Source organism: Protomyctophum parallelum (genome assembly GCF_964188405.1).
Source record: "Protomyctophum parallelum genome assembly, chromosome: 7".
Lineage (NCBI taxonomy): Eukaryota > Metazoa > Chordata > Actinopteri > Myctophiformes > Myctophidae > Protomyctophum > Protomyctophum parallelum.
The window spans coordinates 30,467,672-30,486,208 of record NC_139705.1 but is presented as its reverse complement, the minus strand read 5'-3'; the positions used below and the strand labels follow the sequence as shown (position 1 = coordinate 30,486,208).

The 18,537-nt window shown below is 42.6% G+C and overlaps 2 protein-coding genes across 2 annotated transcripts in view; one reads left to right on the top strand and one right to left on the bottom strand.

Moving 5' to 3' along the window:
• The window catches only part of dennd2da (DENN/MADD domain containing 2Da), a 34,704-nt gene extending 28,396 nt beyond the window's left edge, over positions 1 to 6,308 (top strand). Inside the window, exons 10-15 of the mRNA XM_083769528.1 lie at positions 1,938 to 2,086; positions 2,588 to 2,762; positions 3,373 to 3,423; positions 3,560 to 3,641; positions 3,927 to 4,175; positions 4,735 to 6,308. Of these exons, the coding sequence (XP_083625654.1) occupies positions 1,938 to 2,086; positions 2,588 to 2,762; positions 3,373 to 3,423; positions 3,560 to 3,641; positions 3,927 to 4,175; positions 4,735 to 4,802 (774 nt within the window). The 3' untranslated portion in view covers positions 4,803 to 6,308. The remainder of the gene's footprint in view (positions 1 to 1,937; positions 2,087 to 2,587; positions 2,763 to 3,372; positions 3,424 to 3,559; positions 3,642 to 3,926; positions 4,176 to 4,734) is intronic.
• A 650-nt stretch (positions 6,309 to 6,958) lies between these two features.
• Positions 6,959 to 16,476, bottom strand: LOC310862020 (DNA damage-regulated autophagy modulator protein 2-like; the record flags this gene model as incomplete). Its single annotated transcript, XM_083769756.1, has 7 exons — positions 6,959 to 7,081; positions 8,287 to 8,379; positions 10,588 to 10,670; positions 10,784 to 10,961; positions 12,409 to 12,551; positions 15,197 to 15,264; positions 16,346 to 16,476. 7 exons carry the CDS (start codon positions 16,474 to 16,476, stop codon positions 6,959 to 6,961), a joined length of 819 nt encoding a protein of 272 aa, XP_083625882.1.
• Between the last annotated feature and the right edge of the window lie 2,061 nt (positions 16,477 to 18,537).

The window sequence follows — 18,537 nt, the reverse complement described above, 5'->3', positions numbered from 1 at the left end:
TCTCTAAAGGTGGACACAATGACATGAGCCGAGCAAACTCTGGCTTGGGTTCATGTGGACTGTCTACACTACATTATGCTTGCCCCTGAGGCCACCCTATTCTTCTTGGTTTACTTTAAACTACGAGACCAGTTCAAAAACTAAAATGAGGTTTGGGGAGCATAATAATGTTGCCCACTTGCTATCCTGTTCAGTTAAAGGAGCACTTCATATAATTGGTCCTCATTACTGCTCATTGAAAGATGACATTTCGGTCTACAGTTCAGAAACCTGACTACCAGTGTCCTAATCGTCGGTAGACAGAATTTTGGAAATTTCAAACAAGATTTCAAACTATTTTAAATATATTTTATTAATGCAAGAACAATGGCTTCTATTTTAGCATGCCCTTTCCAGGAGGAGAAGGGCTGTAGCTTTTCTACTAGCTTGGAATCCACTGGTAGGCAGGTTCCATAGCCCAGCAATGATATGCAGACCGAGTAGACAGATTTTGGTGCCATCTTATAATGCAATTTTTTAAAGATATGGTTGAGAATGAGTGAAGTTCTCCTTTAATCCATTAAAACTGGGAAAGCACCTATGTCATTTTTAATAATAATAAGTGCATCACTTTGTGCTGTGATGCGAGCTTGTACATCTAATATTTTTGAACAATTTTGAAAAAGTGCAAGAACTACTATTGAGTATCGGCCTCAGGTCTTAATGGGTTATAATATTGCAACATTGATGTTTGATAGCTACCGGTATGTTAGTGTTTAGGGATAAATGGTGGAGGCTTCAAACAAACTGCCATGGGACCAGTTCTTTCTTCAGAAGGTGTGGCCCTTTTTTGTATTAGTAATAGAAAGGAGAGACTTAGACTTGAGCAGGGCTGACTCAGCGTTGACAGGTAAATAAAGTGAGTCATTTTGATACAGAGACAGTCATGGCGGCAAGACTAACTGTTCATCACAGTTTTGTTTTAATGCAAATTGAGTCAATAGCACATGCAGACTCTTCACATACTAACTACAGCATGTCTGAAATAAATGTCTCAGCTGAAATCATGACAGACATGTAAAATTGTAAATATGCCTGTTTTCTCAATTCGCTGTATTCTGCAAGACATTACTCTGTAAGCCGCAGAGGAAAACTAAATAAAAACTAAGCTACGATGACTAAAACTAAGACTAAATAATTATATTATATGGACAATTTCGTCAACAAATAAAAACTAGACTAAAATGTTAGGGAGAGACTAGTGGGAGTCTGGGAGAGACAACATATCACGGGATCTATTAAATGTGAAGGGGGAGGTGACAAACTGACATTGAGCCTATGATACACACCATGTATTCCCCTAGTACCCCCTTCACATTCAGTAGATCCTGTGATATTATTATATTTTGTGGCCTGATGTAATTTCTTGGGGTCTAATAGGACTATAGTAAATATGAATAAAGAAATCAATGTAAACTTTCGTGAAAAAATACATATTTAGCCCCATGTTCGAATGCCCCCACCACCATCAGACGAGCCCTCTATCGGCGTTTCCAGTCATCTCGGTTCTCCATACATCTAGCATCTTTCTTTAGTACATCCACGTAGGTAGGTGTGGGACGTCCTCTCGATCGATGCCCGCGTGTTGGTTCCCAGTTCCCACAGTACAAGCTTTTTGGCCGGGAGTTCTTGATGTCGGTGGCAGTGGCCAGCTAGTGTCATCCTCCTTACTGCTATCTTCTCTGATACACTTTGTAATGCCTCTGTCAAAAACAGCTAACATCGCTGAAACAAAAGAAAGCAGCAAATGAACACTAAAACATGAACATTGGTTGGAAAGAAAACCCAAAGTTGTCCTTTAAGTTTTATTCAAAAGACTGTGGCTAAACAAAAAATCTAAATTTGCTGTCCAAATCAATCAGTGACTCAGGGTATCTTATCTGTCATGTCCTCCCCAGATCATTAGGCTGACGCGTCCGTTGGACTCGTGGCTGGAGCACGTCAGTTTCGACACGCTCTTCCGCTGTCTGAGCGACGACGAGGTGATGGTGGTGTTTGGTGCTGCCGTCCTGGAGCGGCGGATCGTCTTCATCGCCGATGAGCTGGGGTATTAAACTCTTTTTCTGCTGCTAGCTGCTAGCATAAATGTAGTTAACCTATGCCAGCGCCTGTGTCCAAACCAATTTAGGCCTGACGTCGAAATTTAAAAAATGTCTTCTAAATCATGACAATTTTCTGGAAAAACCTCATGTTTCTGTATCAGTGGTTCTCAATATTTCATGTCAAGGACCCCAAAAATTATATGTAATTGGCTGCCGACCCCCACTTAAAAATACCCAGCAAGTGAATCCATGAATGTATATTATAGACAATATTTTAGGCCAATAAAATAAACCAAATTTCCCACTATAAACAAAAGAAACCGGTTGGCTGCCTGTTTGACCAGAATGGAACAAACCTTCATTTGTATCATCATCATTGGTAACACCTGTGAAGGAAGTAGGGAAGGGGCCCCAAGTCCTTTCCAAAATGGCGTGTTGTGTACATTAGAGCCCCATTCCCCTAATAAGTGTTCAACTGACCTCAGTCCATTTGTCTCTCTGCCCAGCACCTTATCGCAGGTCATCCACGCAGTGACGGCACTCCTCTATCCGTTCACCTGGCAGCACACCTACATCTCCATTGTTCCAACAATCCTCATCGACGTGGTCTCGGCCCCGACGCCGTACCTGCTGGGGGTCCAGAAACGCTTGCTGGATCTGGTCACCGACCAGAGCGCTGATGTGAGGTTACAGCAGGGGTTGGGTGGGCAACGTTGACCATGGGGAGGGCCACTATTTTTCCCACACTCACTCCAGAGGGTGCATATTACTGTCGTAGCAAAAATAACCAATGTACCAGCTCAAAACAGGTGCAGTACTTAGTTTAGACAGTTTTTGGTTTAGACTAGTCATTGGTTAGACCAGTCATTAGTCCAACAACTACAACCTATCTCAAACGCTCACCCTAAACCTAACCTCCCACGGGGCAGCACACCTAAACCTAACCTTAACCCATGTCTAACCAATGACTAGTCTAAACTAAGTATGCACCCCTCAAAACGTGTTAAACGGCTATATTTGAATTGAAATTTGGAATAATATTTTGCTATTTTTTAATTGGAATTCTGAAAAGTAGTATTTTTATGTAATTTCAAATGCCTTTGAAATGCCTTATAGTTGTTGACTTTATGAACTAAATACAATCACATCCGACATAAAAAAGACAACATTTCATTTGTGGATTAATGAGAGAGTACCGTTGATCTCGGTGTCCATTCACAACATTCAAATGGTTCCGTCATTCAAACTAGACGGTAGTGAACTAATATCTGCATTTCTTCTTCTTGTACAGTTGCTTGTGGTGGACTTGTCCGAAGATAGGCAGGAGACATTCCTGTTTTCTGTAAGTTTCACAAGTCTATTTTTATTCTCTGTTTGTTTCAAATTACATATTCTACAAAATGTGAGAGTTTGAGAACATTTATTGTGTGAAACTTACAGTCCCTGTCGGTGTTAATGTGAAACCCCTTTGTTTCCAGATTGGTGACGAGAAGGACATTCTGCCCCCTAAGCTCCAGGCCGAGATATTACAGGCACTGAAACAGAGAAAAGAAAACCCTAGTGAGTACAAACTGGGCTTGAAGTCAAACTCTCAGCAAATGTTTACATTGTTGTACTACTGGAGCAAACAGAGTTTAACCACTTTGCCCCTAAATGCATCAAGCTCACAATGCATCGCAATGACGAGCATGTAACAATCTTCTTGGTTTCTTGTATGTGGGACCCTGGCACAACAAATATTTCCCAACATTACCATGACTATTCCATGGCATTTCAAAATGTACGCTACTCAGAAATACCTTTGTTGTGAACACAGAGCACTGCGCGTGTGACCTTCCCTTTCAGCCGTGGAAGAGCTGAACAGCATCGTCTCCGAAGCCTTCCTGCAGTTCTTCGTGAGGACGGTGGGCCACTACGCCTCGTACGTGAAGCACGGTGCGGCGGCCGACGTCAGCGGGGTGTTCCAGAAGAGGAGCTTCTACAAGGCCATCGACTCCAAGACCACGCGGCACTTTGTGAAGAAGTTCATCATGACGCAGATGTTTGACCTCTTCATCCAGGAGGTGGAGCAGAGGCACACGGGGTCGCACCAAGGTGAGAGCTGACTAGCCTAGGACAGGGTAGTCTCACCAAGGTGAGAGCTGGCTAGGACAGGGTAGTCTCACCAAGGTGAGAGCTGGCTAGGCTAGGACAGGGTAGTCTCACCAAGGTGAGAGCTGGCTAGGCTAGGACAGGGTAGTCTCGCGTGGCCAGGCAACTAACAGTCTGGCAACGCAAGACTAATGGAACTATCCTGACTATCGTATTCTATTCTTAGCAATACATTTTTTTGATTGAGCTTTTTAGGCCTTTTGTCCTCCTCAATAGTCGTTATGCCAACTATTTCCACCCCACACACCATGCAAATAATTATTAATTGGATATCGGCCAAAATGTCTGTATCATGCGTACCGATAACGGTGTATTTTTTTGTTTATAGTTAGGCTACGGTATGTTCTATTTTGTGTGATTGTAGATTACCTATTTAAGAAATGAAAAAGTTGCCAATCGCCTATAATTATGAAACCCCAAGTGGTTTACCTTCACAATATTAACATTCTAGGTAATGTGTGGGATTTTTACTGACCTTTTTCCCATTCTTTAATTCCCACAGGAATATTTCACAAAAAGACTGTCGAGTACCAGGAAAAGAAACGGGAGAAAAAGCCAAAGAAACACTAATCACTTTGGTAAATTACACTGTCTGTATACAGTACGTGACCGTTATCTGTATATAAGGGATTAAGATGTGAATTTTAAAGGTTTTAGAGTACAAAATGTTGATGTTCAGTGTGATGTAAATAATGTGTTTTTATTAATTAATGTGTATTGTGTACTTGTGTAGCGTTGTTCTAGTTTCTTTAAATGTTGCTGCTACTGTATGAGGCACAAGGGACGTTCCAGAAGTCTGGAGTCATAGGACATACTTCACTCAATCCTTCCAGAATGTAGTACACAGCATAGTCATAGGAACATACTTCACTCAATCCTTCCAGAATGTATTTGTACACAGCATAGTCATAACAACATACTTCACTCAATCCTTCCAGAATGTATTTGTACACAGCAGAGTCGGACTGACTGTCAGTGGTGGAAGAAGCAAAGTATTCTGCAGAGCCATGTTGATTTCGTCGACTACCTTTTTTCACAGACGGAAACGAAATAAAAATAAGCTACGATGAGTAAAACTAAGGCTAAATATGTTGACAATGTTGTCAATAAATAAAAAGTAGACTAAAATGTTAGGAAGGGACTAGTGGACAAGAGATCCAGTATGTCATTTTACACGTACACTTATACACATTACGACGGCATCAAGGCCCGCCAAAATACATTTTAGTCAGGATATTTAGTCAACTAAAGCTAGACTAACACTAAATTATTTCAGGTGACTAAAACTAAATGAAAACTATTCAAGAGACTAAAACTAATATCAAAAAGTGCTGTCAAAATCAACACTGCTGCAGAAAGTTTTAATTATACAAGTAGAAATACTACCTAAAAATTTACTTTCTATCACTGAGAGCAGTGAATGCCTGTGCTGTGGTGCCAGGCAGTTACTGCTGTATAGGCCTATAGAATACAGCAGTTACTGCTGTATAGGCCTATAGAATACAGCAGTTACTGCTGTATAGGCCTATATATATATATATATATATATATATATATAGTTTTGATATCGTCACAGACTGAAGGCCAAGACCGCACCAATGCAACTAGTCGCAACTCCTTGCAACAAAACAGCTTGTATAAGGCCTGTCCACACCAATGCAACTCCTTGCAACTGCCATTGGGAATAATGATTGCATGGAGTTGCATTGTTGTGGACCTGTACTGGGCGGGTTAAGGCTGAAAAACTTTGAGAACCACTGACATAGAAACAGAGGTTTTTTCAGAAAACTGTCTTGGAAGGCATTTGTAGAATCGTCCTCAGGTCTAAATGGGTTAAGAGGTTTCAAGTGAAGGTGTGCAGGAGCCAACCTGACGTTCCGTCTTTGACATGCATCACATTCTAGTACTATGATTCCAGAGCTTTTGGAAACCCCGTGTTGTTGACATTTCAAAAGGTCTGAGGCTTTTTTAGTTTTTCAATTCCACTGCTGGTTCTCTTCCTGTGGCCAAGGTCTGCGACTGTCAATGTGACGGACAGAACAAGATCATTTCAAATAAAGACTAGTTAATTTTCAACGGCATTTCTTCATTTTCTTTGTAAATGTAATTGCATGTAGCCTATATGTACCAGTTACACCCACAGATGTGGCAATCATGATGTACTGGGGCGCACAGATGCACGGGGCAGCAGTGGCTCAGAGGTAGAGTGACCAGATGGGAACCACACAGAGTTAGTGTCCTTGTGCAAGACACTGAACCCCTAATTGCTCCCGATGTGCAGGTTGGTGCCTTGCATGGTTTCCTCCGGCATCGGTGTGTGAATGTAATGTACAATCTTATGTAAAGCGCCTTGGATAAAGTCATTATAAATTATAAATCATGTTTTTAAAGAGCAACAATTTAATTAATTCACATCAAATCAATGGAAACATGTTCATAATTATTCAGTGAGCAGCAAAATGGACTTCACATCAAACTTGACCTACAGTCTACTGTGGCAACACAGCTAGTTAACTGTCACAGATAAAGATAGTATTATGACGAGGTTCTGTAAACTACAGCCCCCAGTACTTGTTTTTTATTTACTTGGTACCAGCAAAATCTGACATATCAATAAATGTCAGAATGAACATAAATAATATGTACAGCATTTCCACTGAAAATACAAATTGTGCGTGAAAGAAGGCCTATGAGGAAAGGGCGCTTGGCTCCTCGGTGTCTTCATATCAGATGCTCCCTGCCAGCAGTGGGGACTGTTCCTCGTGGTCCAGGTGAGCTCTGACGTCGTAGTGACTGTAGTCGTACAGGTGGTTACTCTGCAGCACAGCCTGCACCCGCATGTCCAGTTTCTGCACAAAAACAGGACTCTCTTCATTAAGGTGACTCACCTCACCAAACGGTCTCGTTCAGACTAGTCAGATTCCAACAGACTAGCATTTTTAATCTGCACAAACCAGTTGGTTCGACGAAACATAATTTTTCCCCATGCAAATTAGCCTTTTGCAGTGTTTCCAGTTCTGCTTATTATAAGCGACTTTGGTCTAGTTTTCCTGTAACATAGCTTTATATTCATAGTTGCGTGTTGCTTTAGTTTTGGCTTGTTTCTGAAGTGTAGTTGCTTATTTGGGCATGCTTTCACAATTATTTTTGAAAATAGCTGTCATTCAGTAAAGCCCATGCAGTGATTGAAACATATTTTTTTTGTTACACCCCCCCCCCCCCCAACACACATAGTCACACACACACTGTCTCCCAATTTTGTCATTCTGTGTCAAATTTCCAAGTCCCTTTGTACTGTAATCCCTTGTCTCTGCTGACCCCTACTGGTTGGTCTTAGTGAGGATGCAGGTGATTACAGTATGTGTCATCACCGGTTTGCTTCTTTTTGCCTATAGTCTCTTGGACAAGACTGTTCGACTCACGTCAAATTCAAAAGAAAAGAGGGCATGCACCGTTTCTCCTTTATTTGCTGATGGGTTCCCTTAAACATGGCCAATTAGTCTTGGTTTGGGATGCCAGGACAAGCCAGGGCCAACCGGAGAATTTGAATCCCTAGGGCCCTATTTTTCGCCAGGGTCTTACCCATTATGATCCCTACACTACTTTTCTTTTTTTTACCATTTTGAAAAACATTTTTGAATATTTCAAATAGCCGATCTACAAGCTCACAATGTGTCGATGTAGATCGGCTATTTGGAACATGTAAAATGGCCTAGCGGTCCAGGCGCATGCCACATATAAGCTCAGTCTAGCCTGACAGTGCATCACGTGTTCGAGTCCCGTTCATGACGACTTTTGCTGCATGTCAGTCTTCACTTGATAGTACTATCAATAAAAGGCAAAAAGCCAAAAAAACTAATCAAAAACAATATAGGAAAAAAGAAAAGGAAAAAAAGGCAAAGACGTTTAGGGATAAGGGGTAAAGGCAGTGACCACTATAGTCTCCACGGTGGGGGGCAGGAATCTTACCTCCTGCACCACCCGAGTGCATCAATTTATTCCAGAGAAACAAATCTCGTCTTGAATGAAGTTAGTGGAGCAGCATCTCTTATACCTGGAAGTCTTTGATGTAGGTGAGGAAGAACAAGATGAAGGAGAAGGCCAAGGACCACTCAGCTGCTGTGCTGACCAGGTGGGCTGCGTAACCCTGCAAATAAGGATACCCGGCATTTAGGCCTGACATCAACATTTTAAAAATGCTAACTTTCTGAAAAACCCATGTTTCTATGTCAGTGGTGCTCTAATAATTCATGTCAAGGATCCCAATCTGAAAATATGTTGTTCCAGGGACCTCCCCAGAAGGACTACAAAACTATGACTACAACATGACGTAAGGATATCATCCTGATGACTACAAAACTATGACTACAACATGACGTAAGGATATCATCCTAATGACTACAAAACTATGACTACGACATGACGTAAGGATATCATCCTGATGACTACAAAACTATGACTGCAACATGACGTAAGGATATCATCCTGATGACTACAAAACTATGACTACAACATGACGTAAGGAGGCCCAGGCCGTAGCGTAACGGTCTGGGCACCGGACTGGTGATCCAGTCGCGGTGTGCCGCGGGTTCGACTCCCGGACCCGACACGGCCTTTACCGCATGTCATCCCCCCATCTCTCTCCCGTTTCCTGTCAGCCTACTTTCTATCCCTTAAAAAATCAATAAAGGCGTAAGCCGCAAAAAAACAAAACAAAAAAAAAACATGACGTAAGGATATCATCCTGATGACTACAAAACTATGACTGCAACATGACGTAAGGATATCATCCTAATGACTACAAAACTATGACTACAACATGACGTAAGGATATCATCCTAATGACTACAAAACTATGACTACAACATGACGTAAGGATATCATCCTGATGACTACAAAACTATGACTACAACATGACGTAAGGATATCATCCTAATGACTACAAAACTATGACTACAACATGACGTAAGGATATCATCCGCTCCCGACCGGATCATAAACCCGAAAAGGAATGCTGCCCAGGCTACTGTTAGGCGGGCACATAGTTTTACTGATGTTAGGGTTAGGTTTAGGCATAGGTGTAAAAACGAGAACTGCCAATCACAGAGGTTCTCCCTATTAAGCACGCGCCACTGACTAGTCACAGCATTTAACAATCACTAACCAGTCAGCAATCACTGACCAGTCATCACCAGCTTGATAAAAGCAGTAGTGAGATGAATGGTGTGGAGGGAGCACACACACAGGAGCTGCAGCAGGTCTGTACTTAACTTTACCAACTTGGATATATTGTATAGATCAGTTAAACAATAGTTGTGATGCTAGCCTTTTCCAGTAGATGTCCACCTATGCTGATACTGGTGTGAATTCATAGCAGTGTGGCTGCTGAATCGCTGAGTGAAACATGAGGTTGAAATGTTTTGTTTGAAGTGTTTATTTTGTTACATTTTACAAATAGCCGATCTACAAGCTCGCAACGTGTCAAGTGGGTTTTTATAAATACTGAATATTATATAATCTCTAGTTTTGGACATAAAAGGTTTCCACCTGACCGTGACTACATACGCCTTGCAGTGTTAATTTAGTCCTAACCACAGTCCTAACCACACCAAAGGGTCAAGACTGTTTTAGCGTTGTCCCTGTGTGATATGTGATATGTCTTGTTCCACGTTGACCCTAGTGATTCAACGCATGGAATTCAATGGCCCAAACCACACCAAAGAGTCAAGGCGGTTTTAGCGTTAACTCCTTGCAACCGTTTGGACCCAAGGAATTGCATGGTGACCCTTTGGTGTGGTTAGTTTAGACTAAAGACTAAGTTGACTAAGGTTTCCCGGAAGACTAACTAGGACTAATTGATTGAATATTTTATTAGACAAAAGAAAAAATGCAAACAGCACAAGGTACAGTCAGGCATTTTGGTCCAAAAGGATTTCCAAAGAAAGACCTTGCGGTCTTGTTTCTATTCGGGTCCCATGCACTCACACACATATATAGTCATGAACAAGAATCTAAAACACTAAAGCCTAACCACACCAAAGGGTCACGATGCAACTCCTTGGGTCCAACCGGTTGCAAGGAGTTAACGCTAAAACCGTCTCGACCCTTTGGTGTGGTTTGGGCCATTGAATTCCATGTGTTGAATTGAATATTTTATTAGACAATAAGAAAAATGCAAACAGCGCAATGTACTGTTTGGGTCAACGTGGGTCAACGTGCAACAAGACATATCACACTGCAGGGACAACGCTAAAACCGTCTTGACCCTTTAGTGTGTTTAGGGCTCAATATTTGTTCACAAACTATTGTGAAAAACGTAACCTCGTAGCAGGTCATAATAATTTGGTTCACTGACCTTCTCCCCCGGTGTCCAGTTGAGTTTGCTGGTCACCTCTACGTCTGGCAGGTCATCATAAAGTACCACCGATGAAACAAACACTGTGTGGAATAGAAAGAGAACAGCGTTAGATCTCTCGGGCACATACAATGCTATGGGCATTTTCGTCATAGTATTATTAGTCGACGAAATCAGCTCTGGGCTCTGAACATACGTGTGACGATGCTGCCCATGGTCCACAGCCCCACCACGGTGCGCGCCCACAGGATGTCCCTGCCATGGAAGCGCGGCTGCATGTGATAGGACAGGCCCGTCTGCACCAGGATGTAGAGGGAGCCCGCGCCGAACGTCAGCCCCGCCCCCACCAGGTGCACAGAGATGATGGCACTTTTCTAAAAAAAACAAAACAACAAAAGAACAAAAAGATAATACGAGATTAAGATAAGAGACCTCACAGAAGTCTTCCGAGAGGAAACAGGGAATCGTTTCAGCAGCTGCTGATGGTGCAGCAACAAGAGACCCAATATGGGCATGCAAGAGAATATAAGCAGATGGAAACGGATATCGAACCACAGTGGCGACCCCTGATTGGAATGGGCTCTATGCACACAGAATAAATCTTCCTACTCTTCCTACTTCCTTCAGGTGTTACAGATGATACTACTACTTAAGGCTCTGTTCCATTTCGTGTCCATCTCTCAAACTACTTTTTAATTTCAAGGGCCCCCATAATTCTGGGAGTGTACAAATGGAACCAAACCATTTGGTTCCATTTGTGTACACTCTCAGAGTTACACACCCGTACGGTGCCATTTGGAACCCACTCAAGGACACTTTGTGTACACCTCTGTAGTTTTTTAACTAGAATGAAACAGAGCCTTCATTAGTATCAGCAGTAACAACTATGAAGGAAGAAGGGAAGGGGCCCCAAGTTCTTTCCAAAATGGCGTGTGTGCATATAGCCCATTGGCTGGAAGAAAGGCTATATATATAGGGTAAATTGTAGATTTGTTTTCGGGCTTTTTATGCCTTTATTGACAGTAGACAGGCAGGAAAGGGTGAGAGATATTGGGAGTGACACGCAGCAAAAGGCCATCAGGCTCGTGAGTCAAATCCGCGGCACGCCGTCCGGCTGGCTTGGCAGTCTAGTCTAGGTGCCCAGACAGTTGAACTAACCGTCCGGCTGGCTTGGCAGTCTAGGTGCCCAGACAGTTGAACTAACCGTCCGGCTGGCTTGGCAGTCTAGGTGCCCAGACAGTTGAACTAACCGTCCGGCTGGCTTGGCAGTCTAGGTGCCCAGACAGTTGAGCTAACCGTCCGGCTGGTGGTAATAAACTTAAAAAAAAAAAAAAATCATTGATGCAAGAACAACGGGATCTATTTCAGTGTGCTAACTTTCAAGGAAGAGAAATACTGTAGTTTCCATTCGTTTGGAATTCACACATGATGTTATAGGTAGTCTTTACTGTCCACAGCCCTACTCTGAGATGCTTTGATTGATTGATTTATTAACAGTTTGCAGAATTACAGTACATTTCAAGTACAACTCAATACAGAGAGAGTAGATGGAAAAACAGATGTTATGTCACAAAAGCATTTAATTGGAATGCCTTACTAGATACTAGGAAAAACATCAAGTCTGAAAATCACTTTTCCATGGCTCGCCTTTACAGAATATGTTCAGATGACTAAAGAAAGTTAAACAGCTGGGACAAGGTATGAGGGTTTAAGCAAGTGACAGGTCGCACTTAGAGTGAGCTAGTTTAGTTCTAAGTAACTATAAATAATAAACGTACAGCGGTGCTGGATTCATATTCATGGGACCAAAGTACAATTTACCTGAACATTGGCAACAATGCACATGCCCAGGGAGCTGAGAAGGCCCAGGGCCAGGCCTGCAAAGTTGAGCCGATGTAGCCTCTGCTCTCCCCCTATGGCCAGGGCTTCCACCTGCTTGTAGCGCACATACACTGTAGCTACACCTGCAACGGACGTTGGGTACAAGAACAATGTACAGTCAGTTACTGAGCTAGATCCTCATTATGGTTATTATAGCATAGAACAATGTACAGTCAGTTACTGAGCTAGATCCTCATTATGGTTATTATAGCATAGTGACAAAAAGAACATCAACCAGATGCTCGATGGAGATGCAAAAAATTATAATGTAAAGTAGGGCTGGTGCTTCAAGGATCAGTGGGACTGGAATACAAGAAAGACAAGCACTCAAAAAGTAAAAAATGAGGAGAGGGTAGGAAAAAAAAAGATGTACTTTATTTACTTGCCCTGATGAAGACTCTGTTAGAGTCGAAACTGTCGGCCTCTTCTTTTTTTATCCTACCCTCTCCTCATGTTTTTTGAGTGGTGCAACCACTCCTTTATGGAGCTATGTGTGTGGCTGGCTGGGTGGGTGTGTCTGAGCACGAAAACAGCATGGTTGTTTTTCACCACCTAACGTCCTAACCTAACACACTCGGAGTGCTCGGATCGCCGCCTTTTCTTTAGTATGGTTATTATAGTGTTGCATTTTTCATTCGTGTTTTTTTAATTTTTATTTAGTTTTGACCCTATGGCCTCTGTCGGGGTGTGTGTCTGTGTGTGTGTGTGTGTGTGTGTGTGTGTGTGTCCAATCACTGTAAAAGAGCCAAACTAAACAGTACACTTCCTCTTCCACCTGGGCCAAGCCAGGGCATTTTGTTTTACCTTTGTTTGCTGTTAATTTATGGGCAGTTTAGTTTCTCCCGACAGTTTTTGAAAAGACTACAATTTGTATTATTTTGAATCCATTGTTTTTTTGGAAATACAAACTTTTCTTTCTGCATTTATCACTCGACTGTTTGTTTTTTAAGCACTCCAAAAACGAAACATTTTCACAAATCACGGCCGTGAAACAGGATTTGTGGGCTTTTGAAAGGGGCAACATTTAAAGGCTTGCTTTGTAATAGTTGTGCGGTCGGTGGTATCACATGCCCCAAAAAATAGCAGCGCTATTTTCAGTATTTGACACGGTGCATAGCTAAGTCATCAAAGTCATTTATAAATCGGGCTTAATGCTGGGTTCACGCTGGCAAACAAAGCTACAGGCTACATTCATTTTCAATGGAAACCAGCAACTTCAAGATGCACCCGACACTCGATATTTGTATCTGCTACAAAATCTACAATGCAAAGTTGAGCAGGCTTTAACTGCAGCTACACAACGGCGTTTCACCATTTCTCTCTCCACACAATTTCTGTTAGTATGATGGAGAAAAATGAAATGCTTTTTGTTTTATTTAATACTTTTCTTGCTCGTCTGACGCACGCTGCTGAAGTGTCGCTTTTTATCTGGCAGTGTGAACGCAGCATTAGTGCCGATTCATACTCCTATTTTAGAGCCGAATAAAAGTCGGTTCGGCGCTGTAGAGCCTACAATGTGACGTCATTTGAGGTTCGGGGGGGGCGGGTACCGTCCTAAAGTCGGCTCTTCGGTGCTACTGAAAATTTCTGACGAGCCGAAATCATTTCGGCACTACAGCACCGAAACAGCGGTAAAATAGGAGTATGAATCGGCCCTTAGACTCTACCGACCACAAATCTCACATGTTCAGGTTTTAGGGCAGATTCACACTGAGTCCGTTTGATTTAAACTGTTCCAGAATACGGTTCCCTGGTCCTCGCTGGCCATGATTCACATTGGCCTTGATTCTTCCACAACCCGAGTACACTTCATTCAACTGTATAGAATACAGTTGAATGAAGTGACTCGGGTTGCTTTCACATTGCAGCGATCCGTATCCGATGTACACTTCATTCAACTGTATTCTAATGCTTTCACATGGCAGCGATCCGTATCCGAGTACACTTCATTCAACTGTATTCTAATGCTTTCACATTGCAGCGATCCGTATCCGAGTACACTTCATTCTACTGTATTCTAATGCTTTCACATTGCAGCGATCCGTATCCGAGTACACTTCATTCTACTGTATTCTTTTTTTTTTAAAGATATTTTTTTGCGGCTTACGCCTTTATTGATTTTTTAAGGGATAGAAAGTAGGCTGACAGGAAACGGGAGAGAGATGGGGGGATGACATGCGGTAAAGGCCGTGTCGGGTCCGGGAGTCGAACCCACGGCACACTGCGACTGGATTACCAGTCCGGTGCCCAGACCGTTACGCTACGGCCTGGGCCATTCTACTGTATTCTAATGCTTTCATATGGCAGCGATCCATATCCGAGTACACATCAACCGGTCCCGAGACTACTTCCATGTGGTCCCGGGTAATGGTTGGGTGATCCACTCAGGGGAACGGTACACAGAATTCACACTACCACAACATCTGCCAAGTGGTCCCAGTGGGCCTAGTGCAGTGTTGATTTTGAGAGCAAATTTTGGTATTTAGTTTCAGTCACATTTTAGTCATCTGAAATATTTAATGTTAGTCTAGTTTTCATTTAGTTTCCATTTAGTTTGTCAGTGAAAAAAGGTAGTCGACGAACATTTTTCGTCATAGTTTTAGTCGACGAAAATCACGAAATCAACACTGCCATAGTGTGAATCTGCCCTTACTCACAGAATCACTGAACAGCGGATATGGCCGCAGGATGTGTCACTTCAATATTCATTTATTTTTTAAATGTTTACCTAAAAAGGAAGAGATGCTCAGCATGAAGCCGAAGAGACAGCGCTCGGGCACATCCAAGCTCGTGTCACTGTAAACACAAAGTGTCAGACACTCAGAGACCTAGAGCTTAACGGTTACCAAACCTTTTTGGCCATGCACCCCCTGTTACCTCCCAACCTAGCTGACGCACCCCCCACATGGAAATATAAATTGCATAAGCTATATAGAGACATATATTTCTTATTTATCCACATATATGCACATATGAACCTGAATATGGCATCTATATGCAGCATAGGCTGTATTCTGCATATACTTGCAACATTTTGGCATAATGTGTATAAAATAAAACCATAGCACCACCATTAGCCTTTTCGTGTCACGCTCACGCACCCCCTACAATTCAAATATAGCAAAAATAGCAGATCTACAAGCTCAAAACGTGTCGCAGCGGGCGTGTTTTGAGCTTGTCGATCTGCGATTTTTGATACTACAGTATATGCAATGTGTCCCTCTGGAGTGAGTGTGGAACTATAGTGGCCCTCTGGAGTGAGTGTGGAACTATAGTGGCTCTCTGGAGTGAGTGTGGAACTATAGTGTCCCTCTGGAGTCAGAGTGGAACTATAGTGTCCCCTGGAGTGAGTGTGGCACTATAGTGGCTCTCTGGAGTGAATGTGGAACTATAGTGGATTAGTGTCCCTCTGGAGTGAGTGTGGAACTATAGTGTCCCTCTGGAGTCAGAGTGGAACTATAGTGTCCCCTGGAGTGAGTGTGGCACTATAGTGGCTCTCTGGAGTGAATGTGGAACTATAGTGGATTAGTGTCCCTCTGGAGTGAGTGTGGAACTATAGTGTCCCTCTGGTGTGAGTGTGGAACTATAGTATGTGATGTATTGCCATGGTTTTTGTTATTGCTTAATGTAAATCGCTCTGGATTAAGAGCGTCTGCTAAATGCCTAAATTGTTATAGTGGCCCTCTGGAGTGAGTGTGAAACTATAGTGGCCCTCTGGAGTGAGTGTGGAACTATAGTGGCCCTCTCTCTCTCCATCTTCAAAGTTGCCCACCCCTGCAGCACATACCTGACGTAAGGTATGAGAGGATCTATGTGTCCCTGCAGCACATACCTGATGTAAGGTATGAGAGGATCTATGTGTCCCAGCAGCACATACCTGATGTAAGGTATGAGAGGATCTATGTGTCCCAGCAGCACAGCAATGACATAGTTGATGATGAACGTGCCAGATGACCAGGTCACTAATAAAGCCGGGAGGACAGAGACCCCCCTCTGGAACCACCACATACTGTGTACACCGCCTGAGAGGCTGGGAAAGAATGGGAAGACCGATGAGTGAGACACACACACACACACACACACACACACTCACACTCACACTCACACTCACTCTCTCTCTCACACACACACACACACACACACACACACACACACACACACACACACACACACACACACACACACACACACACACACACACACACACACACACACACATCTACTTAATACTATGACAAAAATGTTCGACTAGCTTTTTTCACTGACAAACTAAATGGAAACTAAATTAAAACTAAGCTACGACGACTACTGTAAATATACTGACAATTTTGTCAACAAATACAAACGGGACTATAGTAGACAAGAGAGATCCTGTAGAAAGTCATTTTACACTTACACTGAAAATAGCAGATCTAGTGTAAATTAGATTACGACGGCAACAAGGGTAACGGGTACGGTCGCCCCTTTTCCATCTCGCCCCACTACTCTACCTAGCTGTAAATAACAAACATAAATAGTATAGAGATCGACTACTATACTATAATTTCAGATTTCAGAGAGGGAGGGAAATACTAAATTAACTCTTAACTACATTAAAACATTTTGCAGGGGCGAGTCGTTTGGTATTCGCATCAAGGCCAGCCAAAATACATTTTAGACTACTAAATCAACTGTAGATTTAGTCGACTAAAATCCTATGATTTGTAGTTGACTAAAACTAGACACTAAAACATTCCAGGTGACTAAAATGTGACTGAAATTAAATGTAAACTATTCAAGAGACTATGAATAAAATAAAAATGTACCGTCAAAATCAACACTACACACACACACACACACACACACACACACACACACACACACACACACACACACACACACACACACACACACACAGAAAACCCCATTGAAATCGGTGGTGGTGACTGTGAACTTTAACCTGTTTATCCTCACACAGTACACGACTATTTAAAATGTTTCCACATCATGACACCATCAGTGTGAAATGTTCTGCATAATTACTAAATCAGTCAATCACATTTGCTTTAACACGTAAAGCCTCTAGACGTGGTAAACCGGTTGACCGCAGTTGGCTCTGTGTAGCTGGACCACGTGTGTGTCTCTTTGCCGCTCGATCTACAAGCTCGCAACGCGTCGTAAGCTTTTGTGTCTGCTATTTTTGGCTAATATTGTATCCCCTCAGAATATGGATGCTGGGGTTCAGGTGGTTATGGCTAAACCTAACTGGAAAGGAAAAAGAAAGTAGAGGAGTGCATGAGGCAACATACAAAGATCTTTTTTTAACTTACTCACTGTGAAAGGGCGGGAGTCAGGCCTCCATCCAGATCAACCTCACAAACGGCAGCGCCGCAGCGCTCCACTCGAGTTCCCCCCAAAAAAGTAGTGGAATTCCAACGTGGAGAGATGTACGTTGGACCTCGATCTGACCACGTGTGTTTTTAGCTAAAACAAAATATAAAAAAAGAATCTCTCAATTAAAAAATAAATCGTGCAAAGGATGAAGAGGAAGTGGTGAGACGGAGATGCGAGGTGTGGAAAGTGTTGTACTTGTACGTGAAAGTGTTGAATGAGCCGCAACAGAGACCTGAGGTCTCGATCTGCTTAAAGCCAAGGCCTTGTGACTTTGGTCTGCTGCCTTTTCAGCCTAAAGTCAGCTGACACTCCTTAAAGCATGATTTCACTTTCATTGATGCAGACTGCCAACATACTTTGGCAGGCCTCCTACACACCACTCAAACGCAGTGCATACCAATGTTGATTTTGACAGCAAATTTAGAATTTAGTCAACTAAAATGTATTTTGGCGGGCCCTGATGCCGTCGTAATGACTGTGATTATTGCTGAAAATAACCGATTTACAAGCTCACAATGCGTTGCGCTGCGATGTGTTGTGAGCTTGTAGATCTGCTATTTTCAGCATGCAACCAAGTGTAAAATTACGTTATACTGGATCTCTTGTACACTCTTGCCCTGGATGGAGTCTACACAAGAATGCTACGAATGGCACTAGGTGTCACATGGACGGACCGCATCAGAAATGTGGACCTAC